The 18,138-nt window shown below is 41.1% G+C and overlaps 1 protein-coding gene across 5 annotated transcripts in view; it reads left to right on the top strand.

Moving 5' to 3' along the window:
- The window catches only part of TOX3 (TOX high mobility group box family member 3), a 102,336-nt gene extending 84,473 nt beyond the window's left edge, over positions 1-17,863 (top strand). For 2 of the 5 annotated variants that reach the window (XM_023634763.2, XM_023635223.2), the window contains exons 4-8: positions 5,127-5,396; positions 9,678-9,905; positions 11,861-11,941; positions 15,903-16,628; positions 16,896-17,863. In XM_023634763.2, the coding sequence (XP_023490531.1) occupies positions 5,127-5,396; positions 9,678-9,905; positions 11,861-11,941; positions 15,903-16,628; positions 16,896-16,949 (1,359 nt within the window). In that variant the 3' untranslated portion in view covers positions 16,950-17,863. Of the gene's footprint in view, positions 1-5,126; positions 5,397-9,677; positions 9,906-11,860; positions 11,942-15,902; positions 16,786-16,895 lie in introns of those variants that run through there. The other 3 variants (XM_023634765.2, XM_023634764.2, XR_002806128.2) reach the window with 2 other exon arrangements.
- Positions 17,864-18,138: the final 275 nt, after the last annotated feature.

Genomic DNA, 18,138 nt, shown 5'->3' with positions numbered 1-18,138 from the left:
CTTTATGGCCATTCCTGGCCTCGCCGGCTTCAGAGCCAGCCTTGCTTGTCCTAGCCCAGGAACACTGGCCTCTCCTTTACTTACCCATGATGTGCTTTCTCATGCCCTGGGCCTTTGCACTTGCTCTTCGCTGTCTGGGAGGCTCCTCCCTCTTTTCTGGCTCAGTTAACTTCTACTCCCCCTTTATACTTCAGCTCAATGGGTCACCTCCTCAGGGAAGCATCCCCTGATTTCTCTGTTGTGCCTGATCTGGCCCATTCCCATCTCTCCAATCCCGTTGCATTTCACTCTTCACCTTGCCTGCCCTGCTACCTTCTGTCCCGGCCTCTTTGTCATTTCTCAAGCATGCCAAGCTCTCTCCCACCTCAGACTTTGCACATGCTGTTCCCTCTGCCTGGAACATGCTTTCTCCTCATTTCCTGGTTGGCTCCTCCTCATCCTTTAGGTCTCAGCTCAGATCTCATCTCCGAGAGGCCTTTCCTACTGACCTAATCAGACTTAGCTGCCCTCCGCACAATACTTTTTTTTTTCTGTATAACCTACTTATTTTCTTCAAAGTATTTATCACAATTTGAATCTTATTTATCTACATCTTCTGTTTTTACGAACAGGATATAGGATTTGGACACGCCCTTCTCCTTCCCCACTGCCCCAAGAAGATGATTTCCATACTTATCTAATAAAGTAGTTCTCAAATGAGGGGGAGTTGGCCTCCCACGGGACTTATGCCACCGTCTGGAGACATTTCCGTTGTCACCAAATGACATTGGTTGCCACCCTCCTGGTGGGGGTGGGGAGGCTCCTGGAATCTAGTGGGTAGAGATCCGAGATGCCCCTCCCCCAAGAAAGAATTATCCAGACCAAAATGTCAGTCTTGCCGGGGTTGAGAAACTCTTATCTAATAACATCAGAGGACAGAGTGAGACCAAGAAGAGAGACTGGGTTGTTCCCAAATGATGAGCAACTTAGGAAATGATACAAGTGAACTCTACACATAAAATGTGATTATGAAAGGAGCTGAAGACGCTGCCAGTGTTCAGCTCTTACTGTGAGGTACGCTAGTGGCCATCTCTCCTAACCCACTAGTTGCTTTGCCTTTTAGCGATCATTGGTAAATCTTTCAAGGCTGAAATTTAATAAGTGAGAAGTAATAATTTACAAAAATGCATTAAATTTCTTAGGGCTATGTTGTCCACGGTTACACATTTCCTTATCATGCTGGGAAAAATTGTGAGCTGTTTTGAAGGAGTATATATAAATTATTCTTGCCTACACTTTGTCATAGTAAATGTATTAGTCCATTCTAAATTATGTTTAATTAGAGTAATGTTGAAAAGAATCGCCTGATAATTTTCTAGTTTTCAAAGTTATGAGCGTTGGTATGTTGGCTTCTCTGGCCTGACCCATAGGAGGTGCTCGATAAATACTTTGAAACTGAGCTGACACCATTCTCTTTTGAAGTGGGAATCCTAAAATCAAGGAGACTTCCTTTAAAGTTACCTTTCTTACGGAAAATGATTGGAGCAGCTCAGGATCCCAAGTTCCCCAAGGCAGTTGTTAGTAATTGGTGGCCCTAAAGGAACTGGAATCTCTAAAGAGACGTTTTCACCATTAATCTTCCTATACTGTAATCCTCACACATAGGAAGTTATCATCAGATAACTGGACGATGGGAAGTGTTAGCAGATTTTGATGCATCGATTATGTGGTTCAGAGGTTACTTGAAAATAGTTTAGAGGTCCTTGGTGTATTGTCTTGTGGGAGATGAGAAAGATGGGACCCACATTTTTTGGATCTGAAAACTACGTGGATGGCTCTAAGTTTTGGCAGGGCCCTGGCCCCACCACCAGCATTCTTCAGGCCTGGTTTGCAGTCTGTCCCCCCTGCAGAAGAACCCCCCTCCCTTTTTTTTCTAATGAAATGTTATGAAGAATCTCGATTTCTAACACAAATGAAAAGGAGTTGCTTTCCTTAAAGGGGAATGATGGCGGTCGGGAGCCCAGAGCCCCATTCATCTCTCTCTCTGTCGATACTTGCCTCCGCCCTTGAGGCCCGTGGCTCCTTAGAGCACAGTTTTTCCATCAGCCCATCACTAGCCAGCTCCATGGCCTGGGGAATCACTCTTAGCTAAGAGTGGGTATAATAGTATCTAGTTCGGAAGCTCTTTAGAGGATTGAATTGGAGAATGCATGTTAAGCTTGGCACAAATAGTGGCACATGCTAAACATACAATAAATGTTTCTTTTTAGTATACTGAACCTTTGCTGTTGGTCAACAGGAGCTCTCCAGCAACCGGGTCCATAATAAAGGTGTAAATTTCAGATGGAATTCAGCAAGAGCTGACGAAACCAAGAAAACTTGCTGCTTGGCCTTCTGTTTGACCATGAGACGCGTATGAAATGCTATAGGTGGGGAGGAGTCAGTCAAGTGTCTGTACGTGCTGATTTCACAGGCATTGGGGTAAAGAGCAGAGTGACTCCTCTGTGAATGAGAAAGCTGCGCGAGTCAGGTCCTCGTACTTCAGGGCCATGCCAGCTGACGAATTTATTACCATATAGCCAGAATTAAAATAGTTCATTTAAATGTACTCTGGAAGTTGCTGGTAGATACTTTAAAACATCTAGATTTAAATGACTACAAGGACTTTGAAAAGCATTCTGAAGGATGTATATATGGAGAGCAAAATTAAGAATAAGATAGCTCAATTGACAGTAGTTGGGGGGTGGAAATGACGTAAGCAAGCAGTGGTGAAACTTCAAAAGAACACAGAAGAGTGGACAGTCAGCTCAAATTTTTGAGGAGAAATGGCCAAATGTATGGTAGAATGCTCATCAGAAAAAATTAGGACAAACTGATGATGTAAAACCCACTTTTGTGATACAAATGTGCAGGACGCCTGCCAATTGAATGTAATATTTTAAGAACAGTGGAGAGAATATTATCAGTGAGACAAGGAAGAATGGGATGATTCTGATAACATGTGACTCATTTTTCCAGGCTTCCACAGCAATTTAATAACTCAGAAGTTATTAAGAAATGGGAAGTTTATATTTTAATATTAAACTCTGGCAATTTGCTACAGACTATTTTAACTGCTTATCTATCTTCCTTTTAATTTTTCCTGACTAAAGTGTTTTAGATTTTATTAATTTTGTTTTGTTTTTATAAGTGGAAAAAGTTAAGATGCTCCCCTCCTCACCCTTCTAGTCCTACTCCTTATAATGTAACCATTGTTAAGGGTTTGAATTTTTTTTGTTTTTAACAGAAAGGGGCTATACTCTATAATTATTTTGCAACTTGCTTTTTTCATTTACTGTAACTTGGATATCACTGCAAGGTAGTCATTCTCAACTGGGAGCAGTTTTGCACCCCAGGGGGCAATGTTTGGAGACATTTTTGATTGTCCTGACTGGTGGGCAGAGGGAGGTTGCTACCGGCATCTAGGAGGTAGAGGCCAGGGTTGCTATAAACATCCTATGATGCAAAGGACAGCCCCCACAACAAAGCATTATCTGGTCCAAAATGTCAATAGAACCAAGATTGAGAAACCCTGCACATAATACATAAATCTAATTCGTTATTTTAAAAAGCTTCATAATACTTTGTAGTGTAGGTCGATTATAATTTATTAGCTAGTTAGCTATTGATAGTTATAGCTTCTTATTTAGTGGCATTTATATATTTAACATTAAGAGACCAAATGCTTCAATTTAGTTATTTTACAATTCATTTGTTTCTTTAAAGAGCAAAAATAAGCCTTATCAGAAAGACTCAAAGGAGGAACGGTTAAGCATTCATGGGCTCATGTATAAAATTAGATTCTGGGTCACCGTGAGTCAAGAGAATTTGGTTTCAATAAAATCAGAGACTCACTCTAAATGACAAGTCTTAAAGTCGTTTGAAAAGCATGTGTTCAGATTTTGATTCTTTGGAATTAAAAAAAAGCAGCAGCAGCAACAACTCTAAAGTCTTTTCGATGGCTGCCCAAAATAGAGAAGTCTGCTTTTGAAGTGACTGCAGTAACTTTCAGAGAAGCTAATTCTGATGATCTCTACCTCTTCCTTATACATATTTTTTAAAATCCATTAGTCTATTAAATCGTGGTGGGTTGAACAAAAGAAAACCAAGCAGGATTAAGATGAAAAAAGTGATATCCAATCCTAAAGGCATTGAATGACTTCCAGATGCCGTTGACAGTGTAATTGAGAGTCAGAATGACCCTCTGGTTAACCGCAGAGAGTTTTAGAGAAAAGACGCCCCGGGGCGGACAGATGTTCCTCTGTGCTTCTCCAGCCCATTCTTTGAACGCGTCACATGCATTCCTGGAAGGATCAAGTAGAGCCCTGATCCTGCCCTTCTATGGAGGCGGGTGACGGTGGGGAACCAGGGCTGTGTGTGAGAAGGATGGCAAGCCAGTAGGCGAGCCTGAAGACTTTGGACTTCTGCTTCCGCCCTTCCCTTGTCATCAGTGTCCTCAAGAAGAATCAAGCGCTGGAAATTTATCTTTCCTTCGCTAATAGTCTTTTATTATTATTTTTTTATCTTGTCCAATGACAATTCTATAGTGAAATAGACTAGACTAGCTAAGTGGAGCTTTGTGCTTTTGACCTTTCCACTTTTTGGCATGAGTCCTTAGTTAATAAATTAATAGAGACCATCATCCAGGGATAGGTCAGACTGATCAAAATTGCAGCAGGTCAGACCTATCTAAGGAGCTGGCTGCTAACGTTATAAGTTGCTTGATTTTTTTTCTTTTTTTAAATTGAAATATAATTGCCATATAACTTACTAGTTTCAGGTGTACAATATAATGATACAATATTTGTGTCTATTGCAAAATGATCACCACAATAAGTCTGGTTAACATCTGTCACCATATGTTACAAGATTTTTGTGGGTGTGTAATGAGAACTTTTAAGATCTACTCTCTTAGCAACTTGCAAATATGTAATATGGTATTATTAACTATAGTCCCCATGCTGCACATTACATCCCCATGACTTACTCTATATCTGGAAGTTGGTGCTTTTTGACCCCCCTTCACCCATTTCACCCACCCCAACCCCACCCACATGAGTTCATTGATTTGGGGAAAAACTAAAAGAGTTTCCTTCCTCGATTTTTAGGATCAGAGCCACACACAAGTTTCACAGTACCGTCAGGATCCGTCCTTGGTCATGAGGTCCATCGCCCACATGACCGATGCTGCTCGCTCTGGGATCATGCCTCCTGCCCAGCTCACCACCATCAACCAGTCTCAGCTCAGCGCCCAGCTGGGGTTGAATTTGGGAGGTGCCAGTATGCCCCACACCTCTCCTTCACCTCCTGCCAGCAAATCGGCCACTCCGTCTCCTTCCAGCTCCATCAATGAAGAGGATGCTGATGAATCCAACAGAGTAAGTGAACTGCCTCAGTATGGAACCTACCGGAGAATTGGGGATCACCCCATGCTGATGGCTCTGAATTTCGTTCATGGTATTACCTTCTTTTTCGTCATGGATTTGGAGGAGCATTTCAACTTAGGACAGCTTAATTTTTTTTCTTCACTCTTATTTATTTTCTGTGGAAGGTATATTCAACTGGAAATTGGGAGATTTGGCTTCTCCTACTAGTTGAAAGGCACTGAGCAAGTCATTTAACTCTTGAAGGCCTAATTTTCCTAATCTGCTAAAGGGAAGGCTTGCGCTAGACTCTCCAGGAATTCTGAACCGCTCTGGTTCTGAGTTAATGTCCATGTGGATAAGTTTCATCCAGTTGGTTGGCTAAACTGCTGCCACATTTGACAGTCTTGCATCTTTGGTAATGTTTATCAGTTAGTAAGTTCTAATGATTTTTCGTCTCTGCTTTTGTCATGGAAAATGTATATTATTCAAATATATATAGTTTGGGGGCCAGCCTGGTGGTGCAGCCGTTACGGTCACACATTCCACCTCAGTGGCCCGGGGTTGGCCAGATCGGATCCCAGCTGCGGACCTACGCACCCCTTGTCAGGCCATGCTGTGGCAGGCGTCCCATGTATAAAGCAGAGGAAGATGGGCACGGATGTGAGCTCAGGGCCAGTCTTCCTTAGCAAAAATGAGGAGGATTGGCAGCAGATGTTAGCTCAGGGCTAATCTTCCTCAAAATAAATAAGCAAATATATATAGTTTGAAATGAAAACTTAGTTGCAAGTATGACTTTTCTGAATGCCTAGAAAAGTATTACGTTTCATTCAAGTTATTTATTCTAGGTGTATAATTACTCATTCCTTATTCATTCTGTGTTGTACACCTACTCTGTGCTTGGCATTTTACTTATTTCTGATGATATCAAGATTTATAAGAGAATTACTACCTATGGGGCTCCCCGCTGGGGATGCAGAGCAATGTTTAAAACTAGCTGCGGATGTGATTAGTGGCATAATTGATGTGTCTGCTGTGCTGAGATTGTCATTGATTCTGCTTGGGAGAGGGATTTGAGGAAAACTTTATTGGGAAGGTGTTATTTGAATTAGGTCTAAGAGGATACATAAAAGTTTGTGAGGCAGAAGACAGAGGCAGGCATGCTGGCAGAGGGAGCGGTGGAAGCACGTGTCAATTTATGGTATCATGACAGTTTGATCTGGGGGAGGAAAGAAATAGGAGTTGACAGAAATGGCTGAAAGGTGGGAGCCTTTCTCCTGTTGGTAATTGAGAGCTGATTAATTATTTGCATAGAGGGATGGCATAAGCAAGTTTGTGCTTTCAGAAAGGTAACTTCGGCTGTAGCTAGAATGCATTATAAAGGGAGGGACCAGAGAAAAGGAAACCAATTAGAAGACTCTTTTGTTATGAAGTGTTTCATTTTAGCAAAGGAAAGAATGGACAAGAGGCACCACATTAGTGAGACATTTAAGAGGAAGAATCATTAAGTTTTGGTGATCCGCTGGAATTTGAAGGAGTGAAGGATAAATTGAGTTTTAGTTTGAGAGCCAGCATGGATATCAATAAATGAAAGGATCAACCCAGAAAGAGAGGAGTGGCATATTTTTTCCCATGGGAAGATGAGTTTGGCATGGGATGGGTTCAATTTGAGACACTTCCATTTGAGCCTAGAGCTCAGTTCACTGGAGGTGGAGCTATAGATGTGAGTACCGTCAGCACGTGGTCGTGAAGACATAGAAGTAATCAGGATTTCTCAGAGTGTGTGAGAGCAAGTCAAGGCCAGAACTCTGAGCATCATTTATTTTTAAGCAGCAAATGGGAGAAAAGGAGCCAGTGAAGATTGAGAGTGATGAAAAGAGGAGGGAGCCTAGAGGAACATCGCAAGGATTTCAAGGATGAGGGTTTGGTGTTCGCGCCCCATTGGACGGCGCCTGGTCAAATGCACTGTCCGCTCACACACACAAGGACTTCAGTGAGATGAAGTGAGAAATAATGAATAAAGAAGCTCAGGGGATGTGACTAAGGCCCACCTGAGTTATAACTGGCCATTACACAGTTCAGATGGATCCCTTTCATTTCACTCCCATTTCCACTGATCTCAGTACTTCTGTACAAATCTGAAATTGTCATGTCTAAAGAAAACCTTTTATGCGACTCCTAGCTCACTCCATTTTAAGTGAGGGTCTAGGTTTTGTGTAAAGACAGGAAATCCATTTTATCTTTTAAGCAACTTAGCTGAGAAAGGAAGATTAAAATGATTGTTGATTATGTCTCTTTTGGGTAAAGCTATTTCTCCACCTTTCCCAACCCTCTAAGTCAACTATACAAACGTTTCTTTTGGAGAATTAATTCTGAGCTTTTATTTATACTGTGAGATTCTTCGTGTCAGGTTCATTCTTAAAAGGTAATGATGATTAGGGCAAGTCATGGTTATCCAAGAAGACATCACATGTTGTCAACATCTGAATGTTTTTTTATAGAGAATGAAATTGAACAACTCTTATTTGGAAAAAGCTGCACTGGAAATTACTTTCATCTTCATTGGTTGGGACGTTGTTGGTGCAAACAGTGCCAAATTTTCTTCCAGGAAAAGAATATAGTTGTTTGACTCAATTAGAAAAATCTGTGTGTATATATATATATATTTTTTCTTGTGTCTAAAGTAATATTTTTTCATTGAAGGAAAACTTGGCTCCAGTTTTCCTCTAAAAACTTCTCCTCTAAGTTCTAACTGAAAGGCATCTAAGTTCAGATTCATTAACTAGAGTTAAACCAGTCTCACTTACTCTGAGAATTAGAAAAAAGATTATGAGGTCTGCAGAATTTTATTGAATTAATTGTGCGAGTTATGAAAGATGACATTTTGGAGGAGAGGTGAGATATGGCTTCACAGCATCTGAAGTGTGTCACTACTTGTATAAAGAATGGATATTGTTAATCGCTTAAATAGTGCAAACAAGAAGCCCCCTCAGAAGTAGCCTAGTGGTTTCCTAACACCTTGAGGGGTCAGAGCTCTCAGAGAAAAGTTACTCATCAGTTTCCTCCCTAAGAATTTTAGTAATTGGATTAAGTTCCAAATGACCCTCAATTCATTCAGAGAGTAATGATACTCTAGGAAAATTTGAATTAGGATTCAAGGCTCAAGGCCATTAAAAGCCAGTCTGTTAGTAACTTGAATCTGTCTCTGTTGATCTTGCCCAAGGCTGGCTTTTAAAACAGATTTTGTCAAACACTTCAGCCTTCTTGATGAAGTTAACCGCAAAATTATCTTCAGTATACTCATTTTATAAACTGGGGGGTGAAACAAGGTTGGTAAGTCATTTCCCCTGCTTCTCTGATAAGTGTATTATATATGATCATTGACATTAGACGAGGGTAGCAGGTGAATCTGGAGCTCAGTGGATATAAATTTGGGGAGCTGCGCCCACAGCATGTCTGTGGTTTTGATCTCAGAGTTCATTGTGAATGTGTGTGAGCATCTCTGTGGCAGTATTCTTGTGGGTAGGGTTATTTACCATGTATAATAAATACCTTTTTATCATCTTTTTAGCCTTGGTGATTTTCAGTATCTACTGTTGCTCTTTTACAGGTTTTTAATTTTATGCAGGGTATCAATTTCCTTTCTATCTCTAGTTAAAGGAGTTTTGACATTTTTACATTTCTTGTTATCTTATTTAAAAAGTTATTACTATTTTAGAAAATAAAGATGACCTTACCCTTATTGTGCAAGCTTAGGGATTGTAGCTAATTTGAGTTTCCGGAGACCCATTAGTAAAGTAACATTCTGTTAAAATGAAAAAATCAAGCCTCAAAAAATCCATTCAGATTTATCATACATATGGTGTGCGTCTAGGACAAGGGGCCTCATTTAAAATATCTGAATATGATCAACATCCTGAATATTATTTAGGTTTACTTCTAAAACCTCTGGAAATGTAAAGTATCTTGTTTATGTGTACATGTGTAGCATAGCATATATATATAGCATCGCCTGGTAGAGAGTGTTCTGTTTTTCATTACTCATAATTGCTATTTAGAGCATATGTTGTGAATGTATTGAAGATACTTCTGGGTCTCATTAATCAATGTTCTAAATGCTAATCTCTGCTGTCCAGTTAACTGAGCCATTTCCCCCTCCCCCCGTTTGGTGGTGATTCATCTGTTGATGACGCTTAACAAAACCTTAGAAGAACAACTCAGCTGCAGACCTGAGTAAGCCTTGCTGCATTCTCTGCAAGTACATTCCAGGCAGTGAATTTTCTTCCTGCTTTGCAGGCCATTGGAGAGAAAAGAGCTGCTCCAGATTCTGGCAAGAAGCCCAAGACTCCAAAGAAAAAGAAAAAGAAAGATCCCAATGAGCCACAGAAGCCAGTGTCAGCATATGCCCTGTTTTTCAGAGACACACAGGCTGCAATTAAAGGTCAAAACCCCAATGCAACCTTTGGAGAGGTCTCAAAAATCGTAGCATCTATGTGGGACAGCCTCGGAGAGGAACAAAAGCAGGTGAGGCAAAGAGCCATCGCGGCCGTCTATTAAAAAGTTACCAGACTATTCCTCAGCCGGCCCTGTTGGTCTAGTGGTTGAGATTCGCTACTCTCACTCTCATGGCCTGAGTTCATTTCCTAGTCAGGGAACCACACCACCCATCTGTCAGTTGTGATGCTGTGATGCTGAATGTTATCCCCCCAGTATTTCAAATACCAGCAGGGTCACCCATGGTGGACAGGTTTCAGTAGAGCTTCCAGACTAAGACAGACTAGGAAGAAGGACCTGGCCACCCACTTCCCCAAAAATTAGCCATGAAAACCCTGTGGAAAGCAGCGGAGCACTGTCTGATACGACGCCAGGTGAGAGGATGGCGCAAAAAGACCCAGCAGGGTTCCGCTCTGCTGTCCACCGGGCGCTAGGAGTCAGAATTGCCTAGATTTCTAACAAAAGAATGTTCCTTACATCTTTTCTGAGTTGATACATTCACTTAATGTGGTCGCTTCTCATGAAAGCTTTTCTAAGCAATGGAATTAAAAAACACAAACATATAAATCCAAACCACTCTCCAGTTGCATGGATTTCTCCGTCCCCTTAAGGGTGCGTGTTCAGAACCCATTCAGAGGAGAGTTGGAAGAAATCCAGGCAATATCCTGCAAGCATAAACTTTTGATGATGATCTTTTCATTTTAAATAATGTGGAATTTTTTTCCACATTATTTCCAAAAGGACCCTACAAAGGGCTTAGGTCCATCCTGCTTGCCTTTTCTTTCATCATCTTTCTGAACCCTTCTGCCATCCTGGTGGGTTTCCAAACTTTGAAGCCACCTTTGCGTTGTCTCATTATTGTCACCAGGCATTTGAAATTTTATTCCAAGTTCATTTAAAAGCTCGGCAGTATGGGAGGTATTGAGAGATTAGCCATGCTGGTGGGAGATTTTCCTTAGGGTCTCGTCTCCTGTCCTTACCCTTGCAAGTCCTGCAACAAATGGAGAGAAGAATACCTTCCTTCCGGGTCAGTCCCCCACTGCTCCTTGCAGGAAACCCCATGACCATTAATAGGAACTAACTCTGTGGATCCTAGGAAGAATGCACCCCTATTAGTAGTGAAATAGAATACTTGTTTCAGGAATGAAGAATGGAAAACCCTTGATTTTTCTTTATAAGTCATCACCTTATTCCTAGTACTGGTTTCCTTGGGATGGTGCAATTATAGAATCTGCTTGTCTCTTTGCAGCGAGCATGTTGCTGTATATAGCAGACTGATTTTCTGCTATATACAGAAATCTAATCCTAAAAGACTGGCAAACCGTTGCACCTAACATAAATTCTGGAGAAAAAGATAGTTGTGCTTTGGTCTAACACCCAGCCATCAGACCACAGGTAGGAAAAGGAAGCCCAAATCATGTTTAATATACTGGGATTTCTATATGCAACTCATTAGTCTCAATAATGGAAATCTCCCATCTTTGACTATTTCTGACTTTATTTTTCTCCAAAAGAAAACCAAGGTCAAAAAGCCTCTATCTTTTCTCTTCTGTCTTCACCTGTTGCTTTTTCAATCCTCTGATTTGGTACAGTTTAGAATTGTGTGTGAGGGAAAGAAGACTGATAGAGAAAATTGTTACTTTCTATAATGTAAACCATTTGCCGCAAGTTTTACTCTCCTTGGTCCCTTATTTACCACCTTAGCATGAGGCCCTCAGCTGTGGCTCTCAAGGGGTCTGTGCTGGCACCTGAAATCTCTTTCTCATTTTCATCAGTAACCGTCAAAATGGTGCTCCAGCCAGGGGCCAGGGTTTTGTTTTGACATCTGTGTGCGTATGTATGTGTGTGTGTGTTCACGTTTAAAAATCAAAGCCACGGAGACCAATTTTTAATGTGAGTTCTGTTGTGTCCTAATTTATACAGCCGTTATTTTATAGCTGAGGATTTGTAGGCTAAAGGTGGTGCTAATTGTGTTCTTTTAATAGGTATATAAAAGGAAAACAGAAGCTGCCAAGAAAGAGTACCTGAAGGCCCTGGCTGCATACCGGGCCAGCCTCGTGTCTAAGGTAAACCTTCCGGGGGCGGCCTGTGTCCGAAAGAGTTACAACGTTGAAAACAGCCTTGGAGCGTTGCAGACCTCAATGCAGCTCCTCCTAGAGTCACAAAAAAGCGTCTTGAACAACTTGTAAATTTGTTTCCGTTAGAGATTGCCACCATGATGGCCTGAAAGATGAGTTAATTTCAACTGCTGGATCTAAATTGTTTCCAAAAGATTCGCTGATCTCTCTATATGTATGTTGAAGCTATTTAGACAAATTTTAAACGGCCTCTGATTCTTTTTGTCAGAGACTGAGGTCTGTGTTAATGGCCTCTATTTGAATGGGGTGGTATGTTTATCAGGCATTTTTGGACAGTATATCATAAATTCTCCAATGGTTACATTATTGTAAAGGGAATGTTGCAGTTTTGACCAGACTGTTCCACATCATATAAATAAATAAACCTCATGATTATTTAAAATAAAATTATGCTCCAAGTACTTTTAAAAAGACATGTATATGTATTATACATAGAATATACAGTGGACCCTGATGTATTATAAAATGTACCAGTATCCCAAAGTGAATGTCACTCTAGATCACTATTATCTTGATCCAAAGGGAACCTGAGCGGTTACGTTATATTATTGTAACATTTAATTAACTTTGTCTTCGGCCTTCCTAGAACTTCGAGAGGCTTTGGGAGGATAATTTGAACTCCTGTTTTTGCTCTTGGTCCTCTGGCAGGCCCAGATTCCGTTTCATTGTCTTTCTTGTTGCCTCAAGGACCACCTAGTGCCTCAGGGCATGGTAGGTGATGCTGGCAAAGCCATTTTAAAAGAGTTTATCCCTTTTTCTCTTCTTCACCTGAGTTCTTTCTTCTTCATATTAAGATCTACCATTGGCAGCTGCTCAGAATCAGATTAATACAAATCCTCCTGTCTCTGTTGACAGCTCTTAGGGCACTCCCACTTCATTAGAAAGAGAAAGCATTCATCAGGTCCATAGCCAAACCTTTTTCTGAGACTCTGGAAGACACACATTAAAAGATATACTGATCCTGGACTCAGATTTGCACATTGGCAGAAAACAACTGAACGTGTGTGGGCTGTAGGTGTTAAGAATTGAAGTATAGTTGATGGCTAATTAGAGAGAGTGAAACAAAGAGAGTAACAACGTGCATGTCCTTCTAAGTGGATCATTTATTCATTCATTTACCCAGAAGCAGGTATAGGTGATCTTTGTGCGTTAGAGCATGAATAATTGACCACATGTGGACTTAAGCCAAAAGCCAGTAACTCAAAAGGCCTTCAGGAACTAGCTGCCATGACTGGGCTCATCGGGTCTGTGACTGACTTAGAAGGGATAAATTAAAAGTTAGCCATTGGATACTAGAGTCAGGATGCAGAAGGATTTCTGAATGGAATTCCATGGCTCAAAAAACTCAAAAAGGATGGAATTTAAAAAGAATAAATCTAAAATATTGTTTGGGTTTTGGGGTTTTTTTCTGGGCTTTTTGTTTTTTCATTAAGTTCAGTTTGAGAACATCATAAATTTCTATTCAGAGACCTAGCAGCCAACTAAAATAGTCCTTGAGGTATAAGTTTAGAATGATTTCGACCAGAACCAAGAGTGAAATGGCTGCTGATAAGCTGATCTCACAGGAAGCAGCATCTAATTGTACAGCGTGATGATTAGACCACATCTGAAGAAGTGGTTCTGTTTTGGACCCCACAGTTTATAAAGAGGATGGTGGCCAATTGAAGCCTTTCTAGAGAGTTGCCTCCCTGATGGTGAGGACTGAAAATCAAATACATGAAAGAATCAGGGAAGCGAGGGTTTGGGGGCATGTGGTCTTGGTCCTCAGACATAAGAGCCCTTATGTAAGGGAAGCCTGAGTTTGATCTCTGTGCCCTGGACACAAGAAATCATCTAAGGAGTGAGGTTATAGGGAGCACGATGTCAGCCCCAACATTAGAAATAATAAATAGGATTGCATCCTATGTGCATTTAACTTACGCCTCTACATTCAGAGCCAGGATTCCCTCTCTTAAGACGTCAGTCTGCTATCACTTTTAATCTTCACAACAAACAACAGAATTAAGAAACTCAATATTAGACCATAAAGGAGGAAGCCTGGCAGGCAAGCAGGAGCTCTTTACAATCATCCGCCCGCTTCCATTCACCACTAGGGTGGCATCATAAAGGCTCAACACTGTGATTGCTTAGGTGTCTAAAGGTAGACGTTCCTTGTAGTTTCTTTCTTAAGACTACCTTGGTGATTTTAAAATATTAGAGTATATAAGAATCACGCTCATGTTTATATGTACAAAACTTTGTGTATTCTACTTTATGTGTGATTTAATGGTTTTTTAAAAGATATTTATGAGTATTTGCAGGCTTCTTCTTACCCCACGACTTTAGAACATGACCCTCCAGTACATGCAGCCCCACTGAGCTTTTGTACAAAACCAGGGAGCTGTCCACTGACGGATAGTGGTTTCCGTGATAACACTGTTCAGTCAGAACCATCAGCTATGGCTTTTTCTGCATTGAGTGACTCTCCATGTAAGATCACTTCTCAGGCTCCTTCTAATAGTCGATTTTATAAATGTGAGTAATAAAAATCTAGAAGTAAACATTCAAGACCATTAAAGAGAGTAAAGGATGGCTTGATGCCTCCAAGATGCCCCTTTGCTCCCCTCCAAAAACCCCTAATGTTGTGAAGAATAAGCGGAAAAAAATAGTCCTTAAGCGGAATCATTCCAATCGCTGTTGCATTAGTAAAAGAATTTATTTTTCTGGAGGGTATTATATGTTTTTAGCACAAAATGTAACAGATAGTTTGTCTCCATCTTGAACCCCAGGTCTATTGTTTATCATATAAGGGGCCACTCAGTCACATAGGTATTGAACATTCTCCTCTTGTCTATGACTCCTGTGGTAAATAGTGGAAGTCTTTGAAAATATTTGGCAAACTAAAATATTTCTAAAGTTATAAAGTACTTCAGTCTAGTATCCTCAAGGAATTCAGTTATGCTTTGCTTATATTCACACGAGCACTGTTATAAATCATCATGCAAAGAGAGGGCTTTGAAGTTTTCTAGGAGCGGTAGTTTTTTAGTAGTAGTCGTGGTTAATTAATAAAAATAGCTCACATCTACTAAGTGCTTCCCGTGGGCCAGGCGCTGTTCTAAACACTTAACAAATATGAGCTAATTTAATTCTCACAAGCGTTACAACAAGGTAAATACCATAAACCCCATTTTATAGATAAGGAAACTGAGGAGGAAATGGGTGAATTAACTTGCCCAGAGTCACAAAGTTGTTATCTGTAGAGCTAGGTTTGAATTCAGGTGGTCTGTGCTCTGTTGTCAATACATGATCCTTGACGGCGAGGTTAGTTCAGAGCTAAATGCTGAAAAATCAATCTGGAGATCAGTTATCTTTTGCAAGAGTAGTGCTATGTGACAACCAGCCACAAAGCCCAGTGACTGAAAAAGTAAGCATTTATCTCAGAAAGTACCAGTTAGCTGGCTGGTTCTTAAGACCTAGGCCAGGCTCGGTGGCATCAGCTGGTCCTGCTCGCCTGTCTGCAGCCATGTGGAGGTCAGAGAGGGCTGGACTCCTTCACATTCATGGCAGTTGGCTGGCTCTTGAGTGGGGTAACTCCTGTCTGTCATCACGCACATGGTGGTGGCAGATTCCGAGAGAGAGAGAGAAAGGGTGCAAGACCTCTTGAGCCCTCACTTTCCTCACATTCTGTTGACTGGAGCAAAGGCACAAAGCCAGCCCAGATTCAGGGTGTGGCGACTGGGCCTCCCCACCTCTGGGAGGAGCTAAAAAGTCCCATGGCAAAGGGCTTGGGTACAGGGAAGCATGAAGAATGATGGCCATTTTTGTAATCAATTTATAATACTTAAAAATACTTAAATATTTTAAATGCTTGTGTGTTTTAATATTCTGGAATTTTCTCCCCCACATGCAGGCTGCTGCTGAATCAGCAGAAGCCCAGACCATTCGTTCTGTTCAGCAGACCCTGGCGTCCACCAATCTCACATCCTCCCTCCTTCTCAACCCTCCACTGTCTCAACATGGAACAGTGTCAGCATCACCTCAGACTCTGCAACAATCGCTCCCTAGGTCAATCGCTCCCAAACCCTTAACCATGAGACTCCCCATGAACCAGATTGTCACATCAGTCACCATCGCAGCCAACATGCCATCGAACATTGGGGCTCCGCTGATCAGCTCCATGGGAACCACCTTGGTTGGCTCGGCATCCTCCACCCAGGTGAGCCCTTCAGTGCAAACCCAGCAGCATCAGCTGCAGCTGCAGCAGCAGCAGCAACAGCAGCAGCAGCAGATGCAACAGATGCAGCAGCAGCAACTCCAGCAGCACCAAATGCATCAGCAGATCCAGCAGCAGATGCAGCAGCAGCATTTTCAACACCACATGCAGCAGCACCTGCAGCAGCAGCAGCATCTCCAGCAGCAAATCAACCAACAGCAGCTGCAGCAGCAGCTGCAGCAGCACATCCAGCTGCAGCAGTTGCAACACATGCAGCATCAGTCCCAGCCTTCTCCTCGGCAGCACTCCCCCGTCACCTCGCAGATCACGTCCCCCATCCCCGCCATTGGCAGCCCCCAGCCAGCCTCTCAGCAGCACCAGTCGCAAATCCAGTCTCAGACACAGACTCAAGTATTATCGCAGGTCAGTATTTTCTGAAGACGCACGTGGCCGCTGGATTCGCGTGTCCCGAGGAGAGTGGCATAGGAGGGTGAACTACATGTGGCTGAAACCTGTAAGTTGGTGTTGGTTATGCAGAAATGTGTAACAGATCCCATGGTCCTCTCAATGTCTATTAGATAGGCAATAAGAACTGCAGTCTAGCTGAGTATCATCTTCTAGCAACTAAATCACTTTGTTTTTAAACAAGAAAAGCTGTGCTCTTTTGTGATGCCTTGTTTATTTATTCAGGCTGTACCTACAATATGTGAATCGAACCGTTTCATGAATCCTGGGACATACTGATGACTGTCAACTGGCCTCTGAGTCCTCGAAAATGGCCTTATTTCTCCAGAAGTGAATAAACCACACCTCAAGGCTGTTTGAACTTCCGAAGCCCTCAAAATAAAAAGCACAGTTGTAACTACCTGAAATATGAAGATCCAGTTTCATACAAACATTTGTATGATATGAATCGTTGATGGCATTTTTTTGTCATGAAAAAAATAATGTAAATCACAGACTTTTGCCAAAGCTCTTATTTTTTTTCCTAAATCTCTCCAGAAAAAAAAAAAATGCAAGTGATTAGATTCAATTATTGACTCATTTCCACTTTTTACCCATGACTTCTCCAAATCGAACCACGGTATATGTTGTAACAATATCTATGACCGCTGTTAGCCCATTTTATTCATTCTAATTAGAAGGAAAGAAGGTGAATATTATATTCTGTGTTCTGAGCGACAAGTTTCGAAAAATAAAAACACTGTATTTTTAAAAGGGAAATGCACTTAAATGAAAACAGTTATTACAAAAGTTAAGATTTAAAAAAGAAAAAGCGAGAGTTTTTATTATGATGTAATACCGGTGGAATATTTAAAAGGCGCACCACATCTGAATAATCAATGTAAATATTTTCTTTCAAAGTTGTAAGTTTTCATATCATGTGTTGTAAAGTTTTCATAAACGAGGCTTTAACGTAAACACTGGTGACATAAACCATTTATTGCTACGTTGCTTATTGTGTTTTTATGCTGTTTTATACTTTTTTATGAGTTATGATAGCAGCAATTAAGTTGTTTGTATTTTGCTTAACTAAAACAAAAATGCTTTTATCTTGCTATAGAATAAACACATTTCAGTAAAAACTGTGGACTGTATTTTGATGCAACAATCAGGAAACTGTTCACTTTTCAAATAAAATGATATGTCAAATTTCACTTTTGGTTCCTTGAATACATGAATGATGGGGAAATATGCAACATACCAACTTTTGTTTCAGCCCAAGCGTCATCTTCCATTTTCAGTTGGAAATATGATAGTCATATCTAAGAATCTGGATCTCACGGCCCCAAACCAGGCCCCTTAAAAGAAACTGGAAATATTCTTGTGATTATCTTTTTTTTAAGATGCAAGCGGCAAGGTAAGTACAGAGGCAAAAGCAACCCTCCTCTGTTTGGGGCTGAACTTGCTAGCTTTGTGTTGTTATTGCTAT

This window comes from Equus caballus, chromosome 3 (genome assembly GCF_041296265.1).
Source record: "Equus caballus isolate H_3958 breed thoroughbred chromosome 3, TB-T2T, whole genome shotgun sequence".
Taxonomy (NCBI): Eukaryota; Metazoa; Chordata; class Mammalia; order Perissodactyla; family Equidae; genus Equus; species Equus caballus.
Note: the sequence above shows the minus strand (reverse complement) of the source record. Positions and strands in the feature narration are given on the sequence as shown.